This window comes from Denticeps clupeoides, chromosome 7, assembly GCF_900700375.1.
Source record: "Denticeps clupeoides chromosome 7, fDenClu1.1, whole genome shotgun sequence".
NCBI lineage: Eukaryota > Metazoa > Chordata > Actinopteri > Clupeiformes > Denticipitidae > Denticeps > Denticeps clupeoides.
The window spans coordinates 25,171,427-25,191,302 of record NC_041713.1 but is presented as its reverse complement, the minus strand read 5'-3'; the positions used below and the strand labels follow the sequence as shown (position 1 = coordinate 25,191,302).

Genomic DNA, 19,876 nt, shown 5'->3' with positions numbered 1-19,876 from the left:
TTGTCTCTTCACTGGGGTCTGCCAGTAGTCTGGGTGCTTGATTCCGTGTCTCGGAGAAAAACAAACAGAAGCAGCGGCAGACGGTTGCACTGTACGACCGATACTGAAATCTGTGGTTATAATGGTATATTGTGAAAGTGAGCTTTCTTTTAATGACTGTACACCTGCCTGCACAAGTTCTAATATGTTGTTTTGTGCCAGTGGATCATAGTGTAGAGTTTTATTATGTGATGTAAAAGCAGGACAGAAGCCAGCCACTGCAATGGTGACAGTGTATTACATGGTGCTGGTTCCAAGCCTGTCTAAATGAAGAGGGTTGTGTCAGGAAGGCCATCCGGTGGAAAACTTTTGCCAGGTCCACTGTGTAGACAATCAGATTGTTGTACAACCCCTAACAGGGTCAGCTGAGGGAAGCAGCAATGTACAAGCACAACTGAAGAGAAAGTGAGATTATGCTACTGTCTACTGTGTGTGTGACTGTGTGATCCATACAGCTTTGTCTTGGTCAAGGTCATTGCAGCTGTGTCCACTGCACTGGGGTGAGAGAATAATTTGCAGCTCAAGCAAATGTGAGGAAAAGAGAGAGAAAATGTTTTTTTTTAAATAATCCAAAAATAGAAACCATAGAGACTATATGGACATGTATGTATGTGTATGTGTGTGAGAGAGAGAGAGAGCAAGAGAGAAAGACTAATATCACAGACCACTCTGCATCATCAGTTAACTAAGTTGATGTGGTTGGGTGGGGGCTGCAGAGGCTTGTGTCTCACTGGGACAGAATAAATCACAGTGTCCTTATTCAGCACAGCCAGGCATATAATATTTCAAAGCAGCAGTGTCAGTGTGCCTTTGTACCACTATTATTGACGAAGTCCATCTCAGAAAAAAACACCCACATCTCCAGCATTTGAAACTTCTCCTTCTGTCTGAAATATCAATGGAAGCACTGGACAAAAAGAGAGTCAGAGAGAGAGGAAGTCAGGTAGACAAAGTGGAGAAGGAAAAGAGGAAAACTAAGCATATGTAATGCAGAATATGTCAGCACCATGCCACTCCAAGCAGATCTGTGCAGCAGGGAGAGAATGAGATTAAAGAACCCTGTCTTCTCCAGCAGAGCAAAGCCAAGAGAATAGAGAGAGAAACAGAAAGTGAGGGACATGTTTGTATACTAACTCAGCTTCTCATGGTAATGCAAGTTCCTCTGACTGTGCACTGTCTCCAGTGTTAGACTTGCAGTAACTGCAAGACCCCCCTCCCATGCCCTCGCTTCAGGTAATGCTCTAAAGTTCTTGTTCTTTCTTAAGGTATTCACATAATATTCTGTCAGTGGCGAACCATGACAGCGCACACAGGGAATCAGAAAATCAATGAGATGGGATTTGCGGTCTTCCACTGCAATCCACTGCACCACACGCTGCTGACGGCACCACTGGTACAGATGGAAGGCCGCACCCCCACACCCAACCCCAACCTGCCTGCTTTCTCTCTCTTTGTCTCGCAGTTTCCCTCAAGCCTCTTCCATTTTCTGTTGTCATGTCAACAGATGCAGGTCTGCTCTTTGGAGCAACATCTTCCAGTGGAGGAGCATAGCATTAGAGCTGTGAGCTTTGTGCTAATTGCTGGATTTGTGTCTGTTCTACCAGCAAGAACCAGGTGCTCCTGCAGCCACTCTTGTTATGACTCGTGCTGTTGTGCAAATTGCAGCTTTTCCGATAAGAGAAAACCATGAATGCATGGTTTGAACAAGCAAATTCAAACTATAGAAACGTTGATTATGGTGCAAACACCATACCATGTACAGGGACAGGTCATCAAGCTCTGATATGACATGCTCAATCATGTTACTGTACTGCAGGTAGAGAGTGGTCCCACAGTCAGGAGATAACATCTCCATCATGCTGATCTCAGTCAAAATAGAAACCTAATGCCTCATCTGTAAATTGCCTACTGACGGATGCACTTGCAAACCCATTAAAGAACATTATCTCTGTTGCTTCCTTACAGGCATTGGTACTGATGACTCACACAGACACATGTGCTCCAGCTGTCAACTCAATCGTTACAGCAACTGATGGCATCTTCATGTCATAAACTTAATAGCATTTGCTGCATGTGTAATGACACACATGTACAGACTGTCGGGCTCTGCATTGACTCAAAAAAGATTTGACACCATCCATCATAGATGCTTCAATGAAACCTGGACCATGCTAATTTACGTGGGCATATTCAGTCTCCACTCACATTTGGCATTTTTTTAAAACAGAAATGTCTTACCCAGAATTAATAGTTTCCTACAGACATCTTTGTTACCATAGCCGCTCTGTCTTGCCAAGGGTGTTATTTGTTTCTTTCAGTGAGAGCACAAGAACTCAAGCAATGGTTTAGCTGGAGCAAAACTCCTCTACAGATTCCTGGTTGTCTTTGAATAACATGTCGGCTGGAGCAGCCAGAATAACCTTTACTAAAAAGTTACAAAACAGAAGGCAAACAAGCAGTGCTGCATTTATTCTGTAACAATTTCATTGTGTTATCTGTTGTTTACAAGAATGTACATCTTGACCATGCAAACTAATTTGTATTAAGCTAAATGAAAAATATAATAAGTTGGAAGATAACCTTAAGGAACACACCATGATTGTTTTGTTTGTGTACTTTTTTCTCTTTCAGTTTCTTGAAAGACAGAAAAGGACTGCTAGTCATGCAGACCTTCCAAGAGAGGGGCGGATTCCATGGCAACCAGCACTGCTACCAGCAGGACTCCCATGAATCATCTCGCCTTGGGAGACACCACCAGCACCTACCCCACCTCCTCAGCCAGGCCAGGCCAGGCTATGAGGAACACTCCATACCCACAGCAAGCAGTGTCTCCAAAGACTGTTACAGCCACCAGGACTACCCCAGTTATAGCAGCTCTGTGCAGAAAAAACCCACCTATCGAGTGGGCAAAGATCTTGGCCAGCATCTGCAGGGTGGCTACAGCAGCCACATTGGCGCTGGCAGTGGTTATGCACCACAGTATGTGGGTGATGGACAAGAGAAATGGGAGGAGCCTTCCAACCCACAGGTGCAGCAGTACGTGGAGGAGGTTGTGCGAGGTGTGGAAGCTGGTGGCAGCACAACTGACACCCACTACCTGGAGCAAGGCATTCTGGGCATCTCACAAACCCAGTGCCATCACCCACCCCAACCATCCACGTCAGCATACAGTGGGCCACACCAGCTGGGCATACAGCATGGTATGTACCAGCAGAGTCACGTCCACTTCCCCTCACAACCGCCCATTGCATCATCCTCCTCCACTTCCACCTACATGGATAAAAGTGCCGTGATGCCACATGGCTACAAAGGTTATGGGGTGGCACCTGGTAGCCAGTACACCAGTCAGCTGGCCAACCACAGCAGCCTGAAGCTAACCAGCTACAGACATCAAAACAGTTATAGCTACCAGTCCCAGCCACTCTCCAGGACTAGGTTTGAGTCACCAAGCCTGTCAGGGTCCCAGGAGGGTCTTCAGAAGTTTCAGCACTTCCAGCATTTCCAGTCTCCAGAGCAGTACTACCAGAACTGCAGCCCTAGCTCAAGCCATTCCCCTGCACGCTCTGTTGGCAGGTCACCCCCCTACAGCTCCACCCCTTCCCCACTCATGCCCCACCCTGAAACATTTCATTACAGCCAGCCTGCAGCCAATCCTGGACCTCCTTCTTCTTCCTCTGGTTGTCTGCAGAATCAGGCTATGCTGATGCCCAGACATAGCCACTCTTCCCCCAGTGTCAACAACAGGCCCCAGTGTTTCAGTACATCAGTGAAGGATCGCTTCTCTAACAAGTTACTGTCCAACCCCAGCCTCTGGAGCCTAAATGCCCTCACCTCTCAGGTGGAGAACATCTCCAACAATGTCCAGCAGCTGCTGCTCTCTGAGACTCTCCTTGCCAACAAAAAGTCAAGCAAGCGCAACAGCACAAAAAAGGGAGATGACTGTAGAGGTCAGCTCAGGGGTGGGGAGGACTTGTCTTTAGGCAGTAGGCAACAGGGGTCATCAATGCCTGAAACCCAATCAATGCCTGGTAACCCAAAATCAATGACAGTTGATCTCAAAGAAGATGAATGCTACAACAGCACAGAAGACTACTACTACTGTAGCCAGGAAAAGGGTCAGACACAAATGGCCTTAGATACTGTGTCTTCATCTGTCCTTAACTTACAGAGCACAGTTCTAGAATACAGCCTGAACAATACTGATCCTGGACAACAAAGATTACAGCATGGAGAAGCAGATCACAGTGTTGATAGGTCACCTGTCAGAATCACAATGTCAATCCCCAGGAAGTTCGAAAGCAACTCACCATCTGACATTAGGAGAACAGACATTCCACTCAAGGAGAACCTTGAAGAGTCAGCCTGGACAGATAATGAAGAAGGGAAATTGATCAATCAGCAGGCTTTATTGGAGTATTCATCTTGCTTTCATAAATTAAGCACTGGGATGTCAGACCAGAGAAACTCTTATACATTAGAAAAGCATAGTTATCGTGAAGTACAATACAAAAATGAAGCAAGCGACTCAGCAAAGACAACATGTGAACTAACTGGTGAGAGCCACACAAGAAATTTAGATCCTAATATGAAAAGTGAAAATTTTAAATCTATTACTCCCTCTAATGCAGAGTGCACATTGCCGTTTTTCTCAAGAGGTAACCTTGTAAAAGATCAATATCTGTGTGGAGCAGTAGACAATTCAAAGTCGCTTCATCTCTCCTCCAGAACTGAGACTAAAGAAGGCAGGCATTCAACTAATGAAAGACACATGCAGGATACTCTGGAGGAGCAGAAATCTTTCTTCATGTGTCAGGGCACCAAAGCAATGGAGGAGAATGAGAGCTTGCCATCATCTGAGGAGGCCATAAATAATATAGCAAGAGTACAACATCCAGCTGCCATTTGTTGCAGCAGGTCAGGGGAGCAGGACAGTCAAACTGCTGCTGACAAGGACACAGTGGAGGCAGCTATCCTTGAAGCGGTCCTGCATGCTGGTGAAAGAAAGTCAGCTATTTGTGAGACTGCGGCCCAATCTCTCCCAGCCCAGCTTGGCTTTGCAACACTTAATGAGAAAAGCACTCCTCAGGGACAAGTGAGGGATCACATTGATTGTAGTGATGTGAAAGTGTTGGAGCCTGATTCTCCTCAGCTTCCAGGCAAGTCAGTACTGCACTCAGCCTCGTCCTGGGCTAATACCCCACCCTCGCCGCAAAAAGGTGACGAGAACATGGAGCCTGGAATCAGTTGCCCCAGCGCTGTGACCCCATCAGCTAAGCCTGAGCCTGTTACACACATGGCTAACCCCATGGCTTTTGTTCGGAAACATGCACGTGGCAGGAGAAGATTCATGATAGAGCTGAGTGCTGAACAAGAGGTGTCACCGACATCACCCCAGAAGCCCAATATGTCTTCAAGTAAAAGTGCACTTTTTTCTGAAGCATACTTTATATCTGAAGATATCACCAACCAAAAGCCAAAACATGAGAATGTGCCGTCCCGCATGTACACACGCTCCTTTAGTGCACTGTGTGCAAAGTCAAGCCCTTTTGTCAATAGGAAACCAGACACAAAACCTTGTTTAGGTTTCATGTCTAAAGGAGCTATTGGTCATCCAAAGGGCCTCGTTTCTAAAATAAAGTTGATAAAACAAGAAGAAGCTAGCTTTCAGGATGACATCCCAGTGCCAATATCAGACACTAAATCTCCTATAAAAGATAAAAAATCTATGGTACTGAGATCTTGCAGAAAGACACCAGAAAAGGCAACCAAAGAAAAGGTTCCACATCCAAAAAGGCCGAAAGAAGTTAAAAATGAAAATGTCACTTTTGAACAAACATGTGAAAGCCTGGATTCGAGTGTTTGCAAAAAGGTCTGTAGAACTCTTGCTGACCAATCCCACAACACGAAAAGGCCTTCTGTCAAACGAAAATCCAGTTTACCATCTTCAGAGCCAGTGAAAACCAAACGAGCTGTGAAGGTGGGCAAGTTGCCACAGGAGCCTCTGCAGGACCAGCAGTTGGATCAGCAGCTGCGGCTGCAGAAGAACCTACAGCAAGAGCTTCCACAACCACCCCTCAAAGCAGCCGCTGGACAAGTGATAGGCTCCAAAAAGAAGTCGAAGCGAGGACAGCATTTTAAAGCAGCTCCAAACAGTCCCAAGAGCAACAAGCAACCCTCAGCCATTGGAGTTCTTGATGTGCCCTCAGGGCTTCCACAGGGTCCCACAAAGACAAAGTACCTTCCACCACGAAAAGGCAGAGGCTTGAAGTATGAAGCCTTGGTTCAGAAAATGACATCCCCAGCATTTAAAAAGCATCCAGTTAGTATCCTCCAGTTAGAGGAGGCAACATCACTGCCACTAATACAGGTGTCAGAGCAAAGGGTCGTGGCAAAAAACACAGAGGTGGCACTGGAGAATGAAAATAAGAAAAAAAAAACAGAGGAGATCCAGGACTCATTATGTGCCATGACCACCAGAAAAAAGAGAGGAAAATGGGCCACTGAGAAGATCAGTGATGTGTCAGATGGGGTCCAAGGGTCTAGAAACCTCATTATCACCACTCCACGACTTGCCAAGCAGCGGGCCATAAAAAACAACCATGAGATGCACATGAAGCAGCGAAGAAAGAGGAGGAAAGGCCTGGCTCTGCCCAAAAACCTAGCTCCAGAAGAAGCCAAGGAGAATCCACAAGAAGACCCATTGTCAGAAGCACAAGACAGAGCAGAAATTGAAATTTCAATCCTTCCAACCCTCTGTCAAGTGTCAACAAGCTATGAAAAGCCCATCAAAGAACCACCACCAAAAGTGTCAAGGCGAGTGAGGCTTTCATCATTGAAAAAGAAACTGACAAATGCATTAGGGCAACACAGTGTAGAACCTCCAAGGAAGGGTAGAAAGCCAGGACCTAAGAAGAAGAAGAGCGGGCCAACTGTGAGCATTGTTCAGACTCCAGGAAAAGGACCCAAACTGATGATAAAAAGCAAAAAGGAGGGTCCTCCTCTAACAAAGCATGAAATTACCTCTAATGGTCCTTCAAATTCTATAGCACTACCAGCAAAAAGTATCAAGCCTTCTTTCAGTCCATATGTACGCATGGATACCTACAATGAATCTTGTACTATCGTCAACTGTCAAGAGCAGGAGCTGGTGTTTGTACCACCAGCAGGTTTGATTTCCAAGGCTGTCCCCAAGACCTCAGTTATGCTCCAGGGGCCACTGGTTAACAGAAATCTGACTCACAGATATCTGATATGTTGCCTGTGTGGTAAGCCCGCTAACTACAGAGAGCTTGGAGATCTTTGTGGGCCATACTACCCTGAGAGTAGAGTACCAAGGAAAACAGAGTCCTGTGGATATAGAGAAGACTTTATGGAAAGGAGAGCAAGAGACTCAACATATTGCATGGAGCTACCTGCTACCCAGAGCATCGAGGAAGCTAAGGAATCAAACCAAGATGCAGTAAAACATTCCAGTCCTCACAGGAAGCCCAAAATGAAATTAAAACAAAGTATGAAAAAACTATTTTTGAACTATAGGAGGTCAGCTGGAAGGGTGGCTTTGTCTAGAGGCCTACGGCATGAGACTGAGGTAAAGGAGCACTGGACCCATGAGGCATGCACAGTGTGGACCAATGGAGTCGTGCTGGTCGCAGGGAAGCTGTTTGGACTGCAGGAAGCTGTGCATGCTGCAGCTGAAACAGTAAGCAAACCATGACACATCATAACAGCAACTCCGTAGTATAATAATGCGACCATCAACAGATATAGGCACCTCACAGTAATTCAAGTCAATTCCAACAGATACTTAATCTTACTGAAGGTTTACGATATGACTTGCTGCACTCTGATTTCATCTTATAAACATTTAGGTAAGCAACCGAGTCTGTCAACCCATGATCTTATGATCTGTGCAACCTCTTTCAGGGTTTGACAAAAGAGAAATTATGCAAAGTCTTTTAATTTAAACCTGAGATTCCTTGTTGTTGGCAATTTTTGTTGGCACATTTTCAATAATTCATTTGAAGTTTATTGCCATTTCAGCTACATACATAGGTACATAGTGAAATGAAGCAATGTTTTCTGGAACCAGGTGCTACATAAGATTTAAACATACTGACATACAGTGCACATGTGGAACATCGACAAACCAGTCTACATAAAGTGCAAAGAGGGGACACAGGAGGTGCAAGAGTAACGTCTAACAAAAACATGTAGTCAACAAAACAGACAGCACTAAACTAGTGAAATGAATAAATGTGCAAAGTAAAATAATGCAGCTTAGCAAAATGGAACAGTGCATTAATAGATAATATTACTCATTCAAACAGAGGAAATGTATTTGTGTGAGTGTGTGTGTCAGTCCAGAGTGGAAAATCCCTGAGTGTTCAGGTGCCTGATGACCTGTGGGTCTGGCATTGAGGGCCCGAATGCTTGGTACCTTTTTCCAGATGGCAGGAGGGTGAAGAGTGCATGTGATTGTGGTTTCAAAATGCTGGTGGCTTTTCAGATGCAGCGTGTGTTGTAAATGTCTGTTATGTCAGAGACTCCGATGATCTTGCGGTCCAATACGGTGTAGTTCCCAAACAACACAGTGATGCAGCTGGTCAGAATGATCTATACAGGGAGTGCAGAATTATTAGGCAAGTTGTATTTTTGAGGAATAATTTTATTATTGAACAACAACCATGTTCTCAATGAACCCAAAAAACTCATTAATATCAAATCTGAATGTTTTTGTAAGTAGTTTTTATTTTTTATTTTTAGCTATTATAGGGGGATATCTGTGTGTGCAGGTGACTATTACTGTGCATAATTATTAGGCAACTTAACAAAAAAAATATATATACCCATTTCAATTATTTATTTTTACCAGTGAAACCAATATAACATCTCCACATTCACAAATATACATTTCTGACATACAAAAACAAATCAGCGACCAATATAGCCACCTTTCTTTGCAAGCAAACTCAAAAGCCTGCCATCCATGGATTCTGTCACTGTTTTGATCTGTTCACCATCAACATTGTGTGCAGCAGCAACCACAGCCTCCCAGACACTGTTCAGAGAGGTGTACTGTTTTCCCTCCTTGTAAATCTCACATTTGATGATGGACCACAGGTTCTCAATGGGGTTCAGATCAGGTGAACAAGGAGGCCATGTCATTAGTTTTCCTTCTTTTATACCCTTTCTTGCCAGCCACGCTGTGGAGTACTTGGACGCGTGTGATGGAGCATTGTCCTGCATGAAAATCATGTTTTTCTTGAAGGATGCAGACTTCTTCCTGTACCACTGCTTGAAGAAGGTGTCTTCCAGAAACTGGCAGTGGGACTGGGAGTTGAGCTTGACTCCATCCTCAACCCAAAAAGGCCCTACAAGCTCATCTTTGATGATACCAGCCCAAACCAGTACTCCACCTCCACCTTGCTGGCGTCTGAGTCGGACTGGAGCTCTCTGCCCTTTACCAATCCAGCCACAGGCCCATCCATCTGGCCCATCAAGACTCACTCTCATTTCATCAGTCCATAAAACCTTAGAAAAATCAGTCTTGAGATTTTTCTTGGCCCAGTCTTTACGTTCCAGCTTGTGTGTCTTGTTCGGTGGTGGTCGTCTTTCAGCCTTTCTTACCTTGGCCATGTCTCTGAGTATTGCACACCTTGTGCTTTTGGGCACTCCAGTGATGTTGCAGCTCTGAAATATGGCCAAACTGGTGGCAAGTGGCATCTTGGCAGCTGCACGCTTGACTTTTCTCAGTTCATGGGCAGTTATTTTGCACCTTGGTTTTTCCACACGCTTCTTGCGACCCTGTTGACCTGCTGCAAGATATATCACTATTTTTGACTTTTCTGAGCCTGTCAAGTCCTTCTTTTGACCCATTTTGCCAAAGGAAAGGAAGTTGCCTAATAATTATGCACACCTGATATAGGGTGTCGATGTCATTAGACCACACCCCTTCTCATTACAGAGATGCACATCACCTAATATGCTTAATTGGTAGTAGGCTTTCGAGCCTATACAGCTTGGAGTAAGACAACATGCATGAAGAGGATGATGTGGACAAAATACTCATTTGCCTAATAATTCTGCACTCCCTGTAGAAGACAGTTAGGTTGGGTGGAAGAAGTCCCTCTATAGAAGGTGGTGAGGATGGGTTCTGGGAGATGGATTTTCCTCAGCCTCCTCGGGATGTAAAGATGCTGCTGTGCTTTCTTGGCTGTTGAGCTGGTGTTGACAGTCTAGGAGATAACTTTATGTTATATCCAAACATGATCCATCCAAGATGTTTATCTCCACACATGATCCATCAATGTTCAGTGGGGAGTGGTCCCTCCGTTCACTTCTGAAGTCTACAATCAACTCACTGACATATCGTTCTTACTGATGAGACCCATCACGGTTGTGTCATTGGTGATCTTGATGATGTGGTTGTTTATCACTGCACATCATGAATCCAGTTCACCATCCAGTTGCAGAGGGTGGTGTTCAGGCCAAGCAGGCTCAGCTTCTCGACCAGGTGCTTAGGAATTATGGTGTTGAATGCTGAACTGAAGTCTATGCATGTGTCCTTATTGTCCAGGTGGGTAAGGGTCAGATGAAGGGTGGTGGCAATGGCATCGTCCATGGAGCAGTTCGGATGATAGGTGGATTGCAGTGGGTCCATTGTGGAGGGCAGCAGGGCCTTCATATGTTTCATGACCAGCCTCTCGAAGCACTTCATCATGATGGGTGTAAGTGCAACGGAACGATAGTCATTGACATGACACTGAGGACTTCTTTGGCATGAGCACCAGGTGGTGACCTTGAGACACGTTGGAACGACAGCGGTGCTCAGTGAGATGTTGAAGATGTCAGTGAGAACATCTGCCAGCTGGACTGCACATTCCCTGAGTACTCTTCCAGGTATATTGTCTGGTACAGCAGCCTTTCGTGAGTTAACTCTGAGTTTTCCTCACATCCACCATGGTTAAACACAGCACCTGATCACTGAAAGGAGGGTTGGATTTCCTCAGTCACATTGTTCTGTGTGTCGAATCATGTTTAGAAGTCATTCAGTGCATCTTGTAGGGAGGGGTCACTATCACAGGCCATGTGTCCTGGAAGTGGCTGTGGATTATCTGCCTGTGCGCACACTTTGCTGCTCAAATGGCTCAAGGCAATTTGGCCCTCGCTTTAACCCTTCCCGAAGACAAGATGTCTCAAGTAGTCTCAAGCTTTGAGCAGTGCCTCTGCAGTCATCCACATCTTCTTGTGTGATCTTGATCAACTTGAAGACTGTAACATCATCTTTACATTTGCTGATATAGCTTTTTCATGATGACATGTACTCCTTCAAGTTGATGGTCGTTGGTTGCAGCCTCCCTAAACATTTGCCAGTCAGTGCACTCAAAACAGTCCTGAAGAGCAGAAATGACTCCTGCTTGCGCACACCGCTTGCGGTGGAATTTCCCTCGGGCACCAGTATCAGGTGACACCAGGTCCTGGTGGCCTGGTCTTTGCAGCAGTCTGAGCGCATGCAGTTGTTTACTTAAGTCATCCTATAGGTTAGCAGGACGTCAAAGTTGGAAGAGTTTTTTCCTATTATATACATGGATGTCCATGTGTTTTTTCAGTGCACTGAAAAACATAAAAGTACAAAAAAAAGCAGCATCTTGGAACCAAGATTGCAGCGAATTCATATTCTAATGCTGATATTACACTACAAATGGCCATTTTTATTGCATAGTATTTTAAAGGTATGCACCGGATACCATCACGGAACACACTTTCAGACCTCATGCGCATAATCACTACACCTCTTTCTATCAAGCTAGGTCATTAACCTTCAATATGATTCCTTTATAAGTAGAACTTTCTGTTCTGTAGTTGATCATACAGTGGAAACATGCTTAATATATCGCCTGACTTATGACAAGACAATGTTGTCTCCTGAGTCATACTTGTCTCATTGTGCAGGTGTTTCTTAATTTTCTTTTATTACGTACAAGCCTTGTTCTGTACAAACACAATAATTGCTGGATCTATTTATTATGTTAAAATAAATTAACACAATTAACAAAGCTGCAGATAAAAATATTTTAATGCATACAGTACCATGTTATAAATGGTTCACATAGGCTTTGGGTCTTAAGAATTAATCATGATTAATTCACTGTAAATGTGCAATTAATTAGTTAGCCCTGATAAAAATGACAACCACACAACATCATGATTCACACCTTATCAATTCCATTATTCTTTTTTACTTATTTTCCTATGAATCTTGGTCATGGAAAGCTGTGTACTGTGATAGTCCTGTTTGTGGAAGATGTTTCCCCTTATCTCATTACAGAACTGCTTAAAGTGCCAGAGTGTGGGTGCATCAGTCTGCTGCTACTGGAAGGGCTGCACCCAGAAATATCACTACATTTGCGCCAAAGAGCTGGGTATGTTGTTCAGAATAACTGACTGAGGTTTCATCCGTTCAGTTTCAAGTAGGAGATCAGTACTGTGTCGGTATGAGCCAGGTTTAATTTGTCTGCATGTCTGTGTCCTTATCATGACAGGCTGCTTGTTCTTAGAGGACAACTTTTCAATGAAATGTCCAGAACACAAGGTGAGAAATGTGTATGTCGAGCATGTGTGCTCCAATAACCTCAGTTACAGAAACATTCCATCTACTCCATCACTTAGCACTGCTTCTGTAATTGAAGTTTTCTAAAGGTCCTTTACCACAGTACTGATTAAACAAAAGAGGTGTGTTCTGGGTTGGCAAAGTTGTGCAGTCCCTGCATCCTGGTGTGGTGGCAGCAGCAGCAGCAGGTCAGGACATGTAAAAGTGGCACAATGATGAAGCAGCGGCAGCAACAGCTCCCCTTTCCTCCTCTCATATAATGAAGAGAATGAAGTAGAAGAACAGTTTACTCTGGCCTGGTACAATGGAAAATTTAGGTTTTGAGAGTACAGGTTTGTTTACATCCCTGGTAACATCATCTTCTTCTTTTTAGAGGTAATGGCACACAAGTCTGAGTGTTTTGTTGGTTTAGCTGCAATGTTCACACATAAACATACACAAACATACATACTCACCCTTTAATCTTTCTGTATTGTTCAACACTATGTTCTCAGTCAATCACTAAATGTATGTCTGAAAGGTGAGGATGGTTTTCAGCACTTGCTGTGATTCTATAGTCTTTTACTCCAGTTTCGTTGATTTTTTTCAGGCATTGTGACCAGTATCTCAGACACCCACCCATTCAGACATTCGCCCTGCCAATGAACCACCCTTCCTGCCAACACAAATGGGAGTTTGTGGGAGCAGAGATACAACCTGTAGCAATACTGGCCCCTGGTGGAAAGGGCTGGACCAACTCAATCCAACTCAACATCGCCTACCTTTCTGGGAGTCTTTCTCTGATCTACCGCTGGAGAAAGTATCTGGAAAATCATAAACTATGAGTTTGATTTCTGTCCCAGGTTCCTGTTTCAACTCTATTTCTGAAAATGTATTCAGACTTACAAAGCTGTGTACAGATGCATCAAAAACCTACTGGACATGTTTAATTGTGTTTATGTTAGGAGAAAAATAAAAGAGAAAACTTGCATTGTCCTCACACTGTTCCAAAAATACTTTTAATGTAAAACTTTTTATTAATTTATTTATTCATTCTATTTGGACATCAGCCTTATCCACAAACACTGTCTGTCCCTGCTGTGAATGTCAGTGCTGGTATCTACAGAAATCTGGATCATGTCTGTCACTATGAAGTCTATGGTTTAACTGAGTAAAGTAATTTATGATTCTCACTGCACCATATTTGACTTGCTACTATGATTAATCGTGTATATAAGTATTTGAAGCTGTTTAAATGTAAGATGTGATGTATTATTATAATTGTGTATAGTATTTCTTAGAGATATTTATTTTATATAAAACATTATGTTATTGCCTATTATTAAAAACAGATTCATTAACATGGCCTAATGTGTTTCACCCTGAATCTGTCATCACTCACAATCTTGCTTTAGCCTTAAACAGGGATGTGAGCAGCATTGGAATATATCACCCCTTCCAAATATTTACATACAACTTCATTGGATCACTTGTAGAAAAAACATATTTTGTTATTGTGCATTATTTACATCGCTCATAGGGTCCAATACAACTTGAAATTTTTTATAATTCATGGTCTCTGCTGATGCCTAAACCGGACCTAAAAAAAGTGTAGAAGAAAATTCATTGTGTAAAACTAATGTTGCTAATGGTCCATGGTTCAGAAGTAAAGGTTCTCAGGTGGTGGTGGCAGAATAGCCTAGTGTGTAACACACCAAGCCCACAAAGTCACAGGTTCAAATCCCAAGTGTCTCCAGGGAGTGTCTCCTGTAACTACTGATTTTAAGTTGCGCTGGATAAGGGAAGCTGTTTATCCAAATATAGTGTGTCAAAATTGGCAAATTTTGTTTTGTAATGGCCGTCCACAAAGCATATATAGTTTTATTACTTTTCCAAACTGATTAACAAGAACTGAAGATTTCCATTTTTATACTTATATGTTTTTATAGAAGACTTTTTGAGCCTCCACTCTTATAAATGTGGGCTGATTGGTCCCTTCTGGCCCAATATTTCCTTAGCTTTTTTCATGATTCATGCCTTACAGAATGGCAGAATTAAAAATGTTCTAACTCTCGAAAGAGTACTGATGGCAGAATACTAAATACACTGGTGTAAATGTATTCCCTTACACTACATAACAGTACATTAATGCTTTCTATATATTTATATAAAATAAACAAATATTTAAAACAGTTGTTCATTAGGGTGATGAATTTGTGAATTCCATTTTTCATGTCAGCATTAACATTAATAATATTAACATGAACATAACATTTGAACGTATAAAGCATTCGCTCCTCCTCCTCCATGGGGTCAGGTACATGCCTATCTGAACTTTCTGCCTGATCGACCATTTCTAGTGAATGTAATGGCCTGGCAATATGGTGCCACCCCCAAGGTTGTGAGTCTGAATGCAGAGTTCTGCAGTTTCCTCCCATTGCCCATGCACACTGGGGTGTGCACACTGGTGAGTCTAACTAGTCTGTAGGTGTGAGTGTGTGGTGTTTGCAGGATGGGCTCCAGTGGCTGTGACCCCCGATAGGTGTTTATTGAAAATGAGTGAGTGAGTCAAAAGGTTTCAGCCACACAGTTACATTCACATTCTGATTTTCTCAAATCCTCAGGTGAGCAAGCCAGAGGCAACAGTGGCAAGGAAAAACTCCCTCCAGCAGGAAGAAAACCTTGAGAAGAATTTAGACTCAGTAAGGGGGAACCTTCCTCTGGTCAGCACTGGATTACAGTGAAATATATCCAATAAAATTATGGCATATGAAGGTTATTGCAGTCCACTTGTGTATAATGAATTAGCTTCCAGGTAGTGTATTATATTAGTCCCAGCAGATGACTATTAGATGGGGTCAGCAGATGGCCAAGTAGGACAGGCCATGGAGGTCGACCATAGCATGTGATCATTCCGAAATAGGAAACTCCCCAGGCAGGATATACCATTATCAGTGGAGTGTATGGTGAAGGATAGAGAAAAGAGAAACAGTGAGTTAGTGATGAGTTACCAACAAATGACAGTAACAGAGAACTAGACATTTCCAGCGGCTAACTACTGCAGCATTACTGAGGGAATTCTTGCACAGCAATGCTGTTTGTGCATACACTGCAAGTCACATGGCCAGCCCTGCCGAGCAGTGCGAAATAATTCACATAATCCACATAATTCACAGCAGAATTCTACTATGTTAATTTGATTGGTAATTTGAAATTACCACATCAAATGTGACGTGGTAACATGGATGCAGCTATTTAACCGAATAAACAGTTGGTAAACACAAGTACATCTTATTGAACATAATTTATTTTCATCACCAATTATCATAGTAGAACAGCTTTCTCAAGCAGTTTATGATGCATTTTGGAAACAGGAGATGAGCCCCTGGTCTAATGCACCACCTGGCTTGAGAAACCCATTCTCAAATACTTACTTTTAGTCATTATTTGGGTAGCACACATATTCTGAATGCCTTCGGCAGAATTCAAATGAGCCATTTTAATCTGGATTAATCTAATGTAGATTAATGTAGATTAATCTAGAATCTAGAATTAATTTTGCATACTCCAGATTTATCTAGATTAATTCCAAGATGACAGTGAGATTAATATAGATTAAGAAAATTACAGGGAGTGCAGAATTATTAGGCAAATTGTATTTTTGAGGAATAATTTTATTATTGAACAACAACCATGTTCTCAATGAACCCAAAAAACTCATTAATATCAAAGCTGAATGTTTTTGGAAGTAGTTTTTAGTTTGTTTTTATTTTTAGCTATTTTAGGGGGATATCTGTGTGTGCAGGTGACTATTACTGTGCATAATTATTAGGCAATTTAACAAAAAACAAATATATACCCATTTCAATTATTTATTTTTACCAGTGAAACCAATATAACATCTCCACATTCACAAAAATTTCTGACATACAAAAACAAATCAGCGACCAATATAGCCACCTTTCTTTGCAAGGACACTCAAAAGCCTGCCATCCATGGATTCTGTCAGTGTTTTGATCTGTTCACCATCAACATTGCGTGCAGCAGCAACCACAGCCTCCCAGACACTGTTCAGAGAGGTGTACTGTTTTTCCTCCTTGTAAATCTCACATTTAATGATGGAACAAGGAGGCCATGTCATTAGTTTTTCTTCTTTTATACCCTTTCTTGCCAGCCACGCTGTGGAGTACTTGGACATGTGTGATGGAGCATTGTCCTGCATGAAAATCATGTTTTTCTTGAAGGATGCAGACTTCTTCCTGTACCACTGCTTGGCAGTAGGACTGGGAGTTGAGCTTGACTCCATCCTCAACCCCAAAAGCCCCACAAGCTCATCTTTGATGATACCAGCCCAAACCAGTACTCCACCTCCTCCTTGCTGGCGTCTCAGTCGGACTGGAGCTCTCTGCCCTTTACCAATCCAGCCACGGGCCCATCCATCTGGCCCATACAGACTCATCAGTCCATAAAACCTTAGAAAAATCAGTCTTGAGATATTTCTTGGCCCAGTCTTTACGTTTCAGCTTGTGTGTCTTGTTCAGTGGTGGTCGTCTTTCAGCCTTTCTTACCTTGGCAATGTCTCTGAGTATTGCACACCTTGTGCTTTTGGGCACTCCAGTGATGTTGCAGCTCTGAAATATGGCCAAACTGGTGGCAAGTGGCATCTTGGCAGCTGCACGCTTGACTTTTCTCAGTTCATGGGCAGTTATTTTGCGCCTTGGTTTTTCCACACGCTTCTTGCGACCCTGTTGACTATTTTGAATGAAACGCTTGATTGTTCGATGATCACACTTCAGAAGCTTTGCAATTTTAAGAGTGCTGCATCCCTCTGCAAGATATCTCACTATTTTTGACTTTTCTGAGCCTGTCAAGTCCTTCTTTTGACCCATTTTGCCAAAGGAAAGGAAGTTGCCTAATAATTATGCACACCTGATATAGGGTGTCGATGCCATTAGACCACACAAGTGTAAAAGTGACAAAGTGAGGTAGTTGGCAGACCAATGCTGCACAGAATGACTGGTGCACGGTCAGTTTGTGTGTGTGTTTGTGTTAGAGTTCAGAGAGTTTGTGGAGCGGAAGAGGGGAGTGAGGGGAGTGGGGGCAGAGCTGGGAGAGAGTTGAGCTTTCTGACCGCCTGATGGGTGAAGCTGTCCTTCAGTGTGCTGGTCCTGGCCTGGAGACTCCGAAGTCTCCTCCCTGATAGCAGCAGGCTGAAGAAGGTTTGCATTGGGTGGGTGGGATCGGCTGCTATGCAGAGGGCTTTTTTTGTGAGACGTGTGCTGTAGATGTCTTGGAGGGAGGGGAGAGGGACGGCGATGATTCTCTCAGCTGCTCTGACTATGCGTTGGAGAGTTTTTTGGCAGGCCGCAGTGCAGGCTCCAAACCACACAGTGATGCAGCTAGACAGGATGCTCTCGATGGTTCCTCGGTAGAATGTGTACATGATGGGGGCTGGTGCTCTTGCTCTTCTTAGTTTGTGGAGGAAGTATAGACGCTGCTGTGCTTTCTTGGCCAGTGCAGTGGTGTTATTTGTCCAGGAGAGATCCTCAGTGATATGCACACCCAGGAACTTGGTGCTGCTCACTCTCTCCACAGATGCACCGTTGATGGTCAGAGGAGCATGCTGAGTATTTCCTCTCCTGAAGTCAACAACAATCTATTTCGTCTTCTCCACATTCAGAGAGAGATTGTTGTCTCCGCACCACGTGGCCAGGCGGCTCACCTCGCTTCTGTAGTTAGACTCATCCCTGTTATTAATGAGTCCCACCACAGTCGTGTCATCCGCAAACTTGATGAAGAGGTTGGAGCAGTGTGACGGAGTGCAGTCATGGGTCAGCAGAGTGAAGAGAAGGGGGCTCAGCACACATCCCTGAGGGGCCCCTGTGTTTAGAATGATGGTGCTGGATGTGTTACTGCCAACCCGTACTGCTTGTGGTCTTCCTGTGAGGAAGTCCAACAGCCAGTTACACAGTGAGGTGTTGAGCCCCAGCTGGATCAGTTTTTGTGTGAGCTGTTGTGGGATTATAGTGTTAAGTGCTGAACTGAAGTCTATGAACAGCATTCGGACATATGAGTCTTTTTTGTCCAGATGTGTGAGTGCTGAGTGGAGTGCAGTGGAGATGGCATCATCGGTTGAGCGGTTGGGCCGATATGCAAACTGGAAGGGGTCCAGTGAGGGGGGAAGGACAGACTTAATGTGCTTCATGACTAGCCGTTCAAAGCACTTCATGAGGATGGGGGTAAGTGCAATTGGACGGTAGTCATTAAAGCAGGAAGGAGATGACTTTTTTTGGCACCGGAATGATTGTGGTTTCTTTTAAACAGGTGGGGACAACAGCCTGGGAGAGAGAGATGTTAAAGATGTCTGTGAAGACATCAGTGAGTTCCACTGCACAGTCCTTCAGTACACCACCAGGAATGTTGTCAGGACCCAGAGCTTTGCGAGCGTTGATCCTGCTGAGGGATCTCCTCACACTGTCCGGGGACAGAGTCAACACCTGGTCACCAGGAGGGGGTGGGGTCTTCTGTGCTGTTTTTCACTTCAAAGTCAGCAAAAAAGGTGTTCAGCTCGTTCAGCAGGGAGATGGTGCTATCACAGGTCTGTGGAGGGGGCTTGTAATCCATGATGGTCTGTATGCCCCGCCACAGGCTCCGTGTGTCTCTGCTGTCTTTGAAGCGACGAGATATTCCTCTGGAGTACTGTCGCTTAGCCTCTATGATGCCACGGGAAAGGTTGGCCCTAGCTGTCTTCAGGCTCACCTCATCTTGTCATCCATGGCTTTTGGTTGGCACGGACAGTGATGGTTTTGGTGACTGTTACATCCTCAGTGCATTTGTTGATGTAGGCTGTAACAGTCTCTGTGTACTCCTGGAGGTCAGTGATGTTGTTGTAAGTGGCAGCCTGTTTAAACATATTCCAGTCTGTGGTGTTGAAGCAGTCCTGTAACACCTCTCAAGATCCCTCTGGCCACACTTGTATCTGCTTATGAACCGGTTTGTTGACTTTAACAAGTGGTCTGTAAGAGGGCATTAGCATGACAGAGATGTGATCAGAGGCGCCGAGGTGGGGGAGGGGAAAAGCTTTGTAGGCTCCTCACTGGGTGGTGTAAACAAGGTCCAGTGTGTTATTTCCCCGTGTTGGAAAGTCAATGTGTTGCTGTATTTTTGGAAACACGCTCTTTAAGTCTGCATGATTGAAATAAGTCTGCATGATTCTGCGTTGTGTAACTTTTTGATTTCGTTTCTTGA

At 43.9% G+C, this 19,876-nt stretch overlaps 1 protein-coding gene across 4 annotated transcripts in view; it reads left to right on the top strand.

Annotated features, from left to right (window-relative positions):
- The window catches only part of rai1 (retinoic acid induced 1), a 40,960-nt gene extending 26,966 nt beyond the window's left edge, over positions 1-13,994 (top strand). For 3 of the 4 annotated variants that reach the window (XM_028986160.1, XM_028986161.1, XM_028986159.1), the window contains 4 exons: positions 2,671-7,738; positions 12,368-12,461; positions 12,582-12,631; positions 13,239-13,994. In XM_028986160.1, the coding sequence (XP_028841993.1) occupies positions 2,702-7,738; positions 12,368-12,461; positions 12,582-12,631; positions 13,239-13,247 (5,190 nt within the window). In that variant the 5' untranslated portion in view covers positions 2,671-2,701 and the 3' untranslated portion in view covers positions 13,248-13,994. The remainder of the gene's footprint in view (positions 1-2,670; positions 7,739-12,367; positions 12,462-12,581; positions 12,632-13,238) is intronic. The other variant, XM_028986162.1, reaches the window with a different exon arrangement.
- The last annotated feature ends 5,882 nt before the right edge of the window (positions 13,995-19,876 follow it).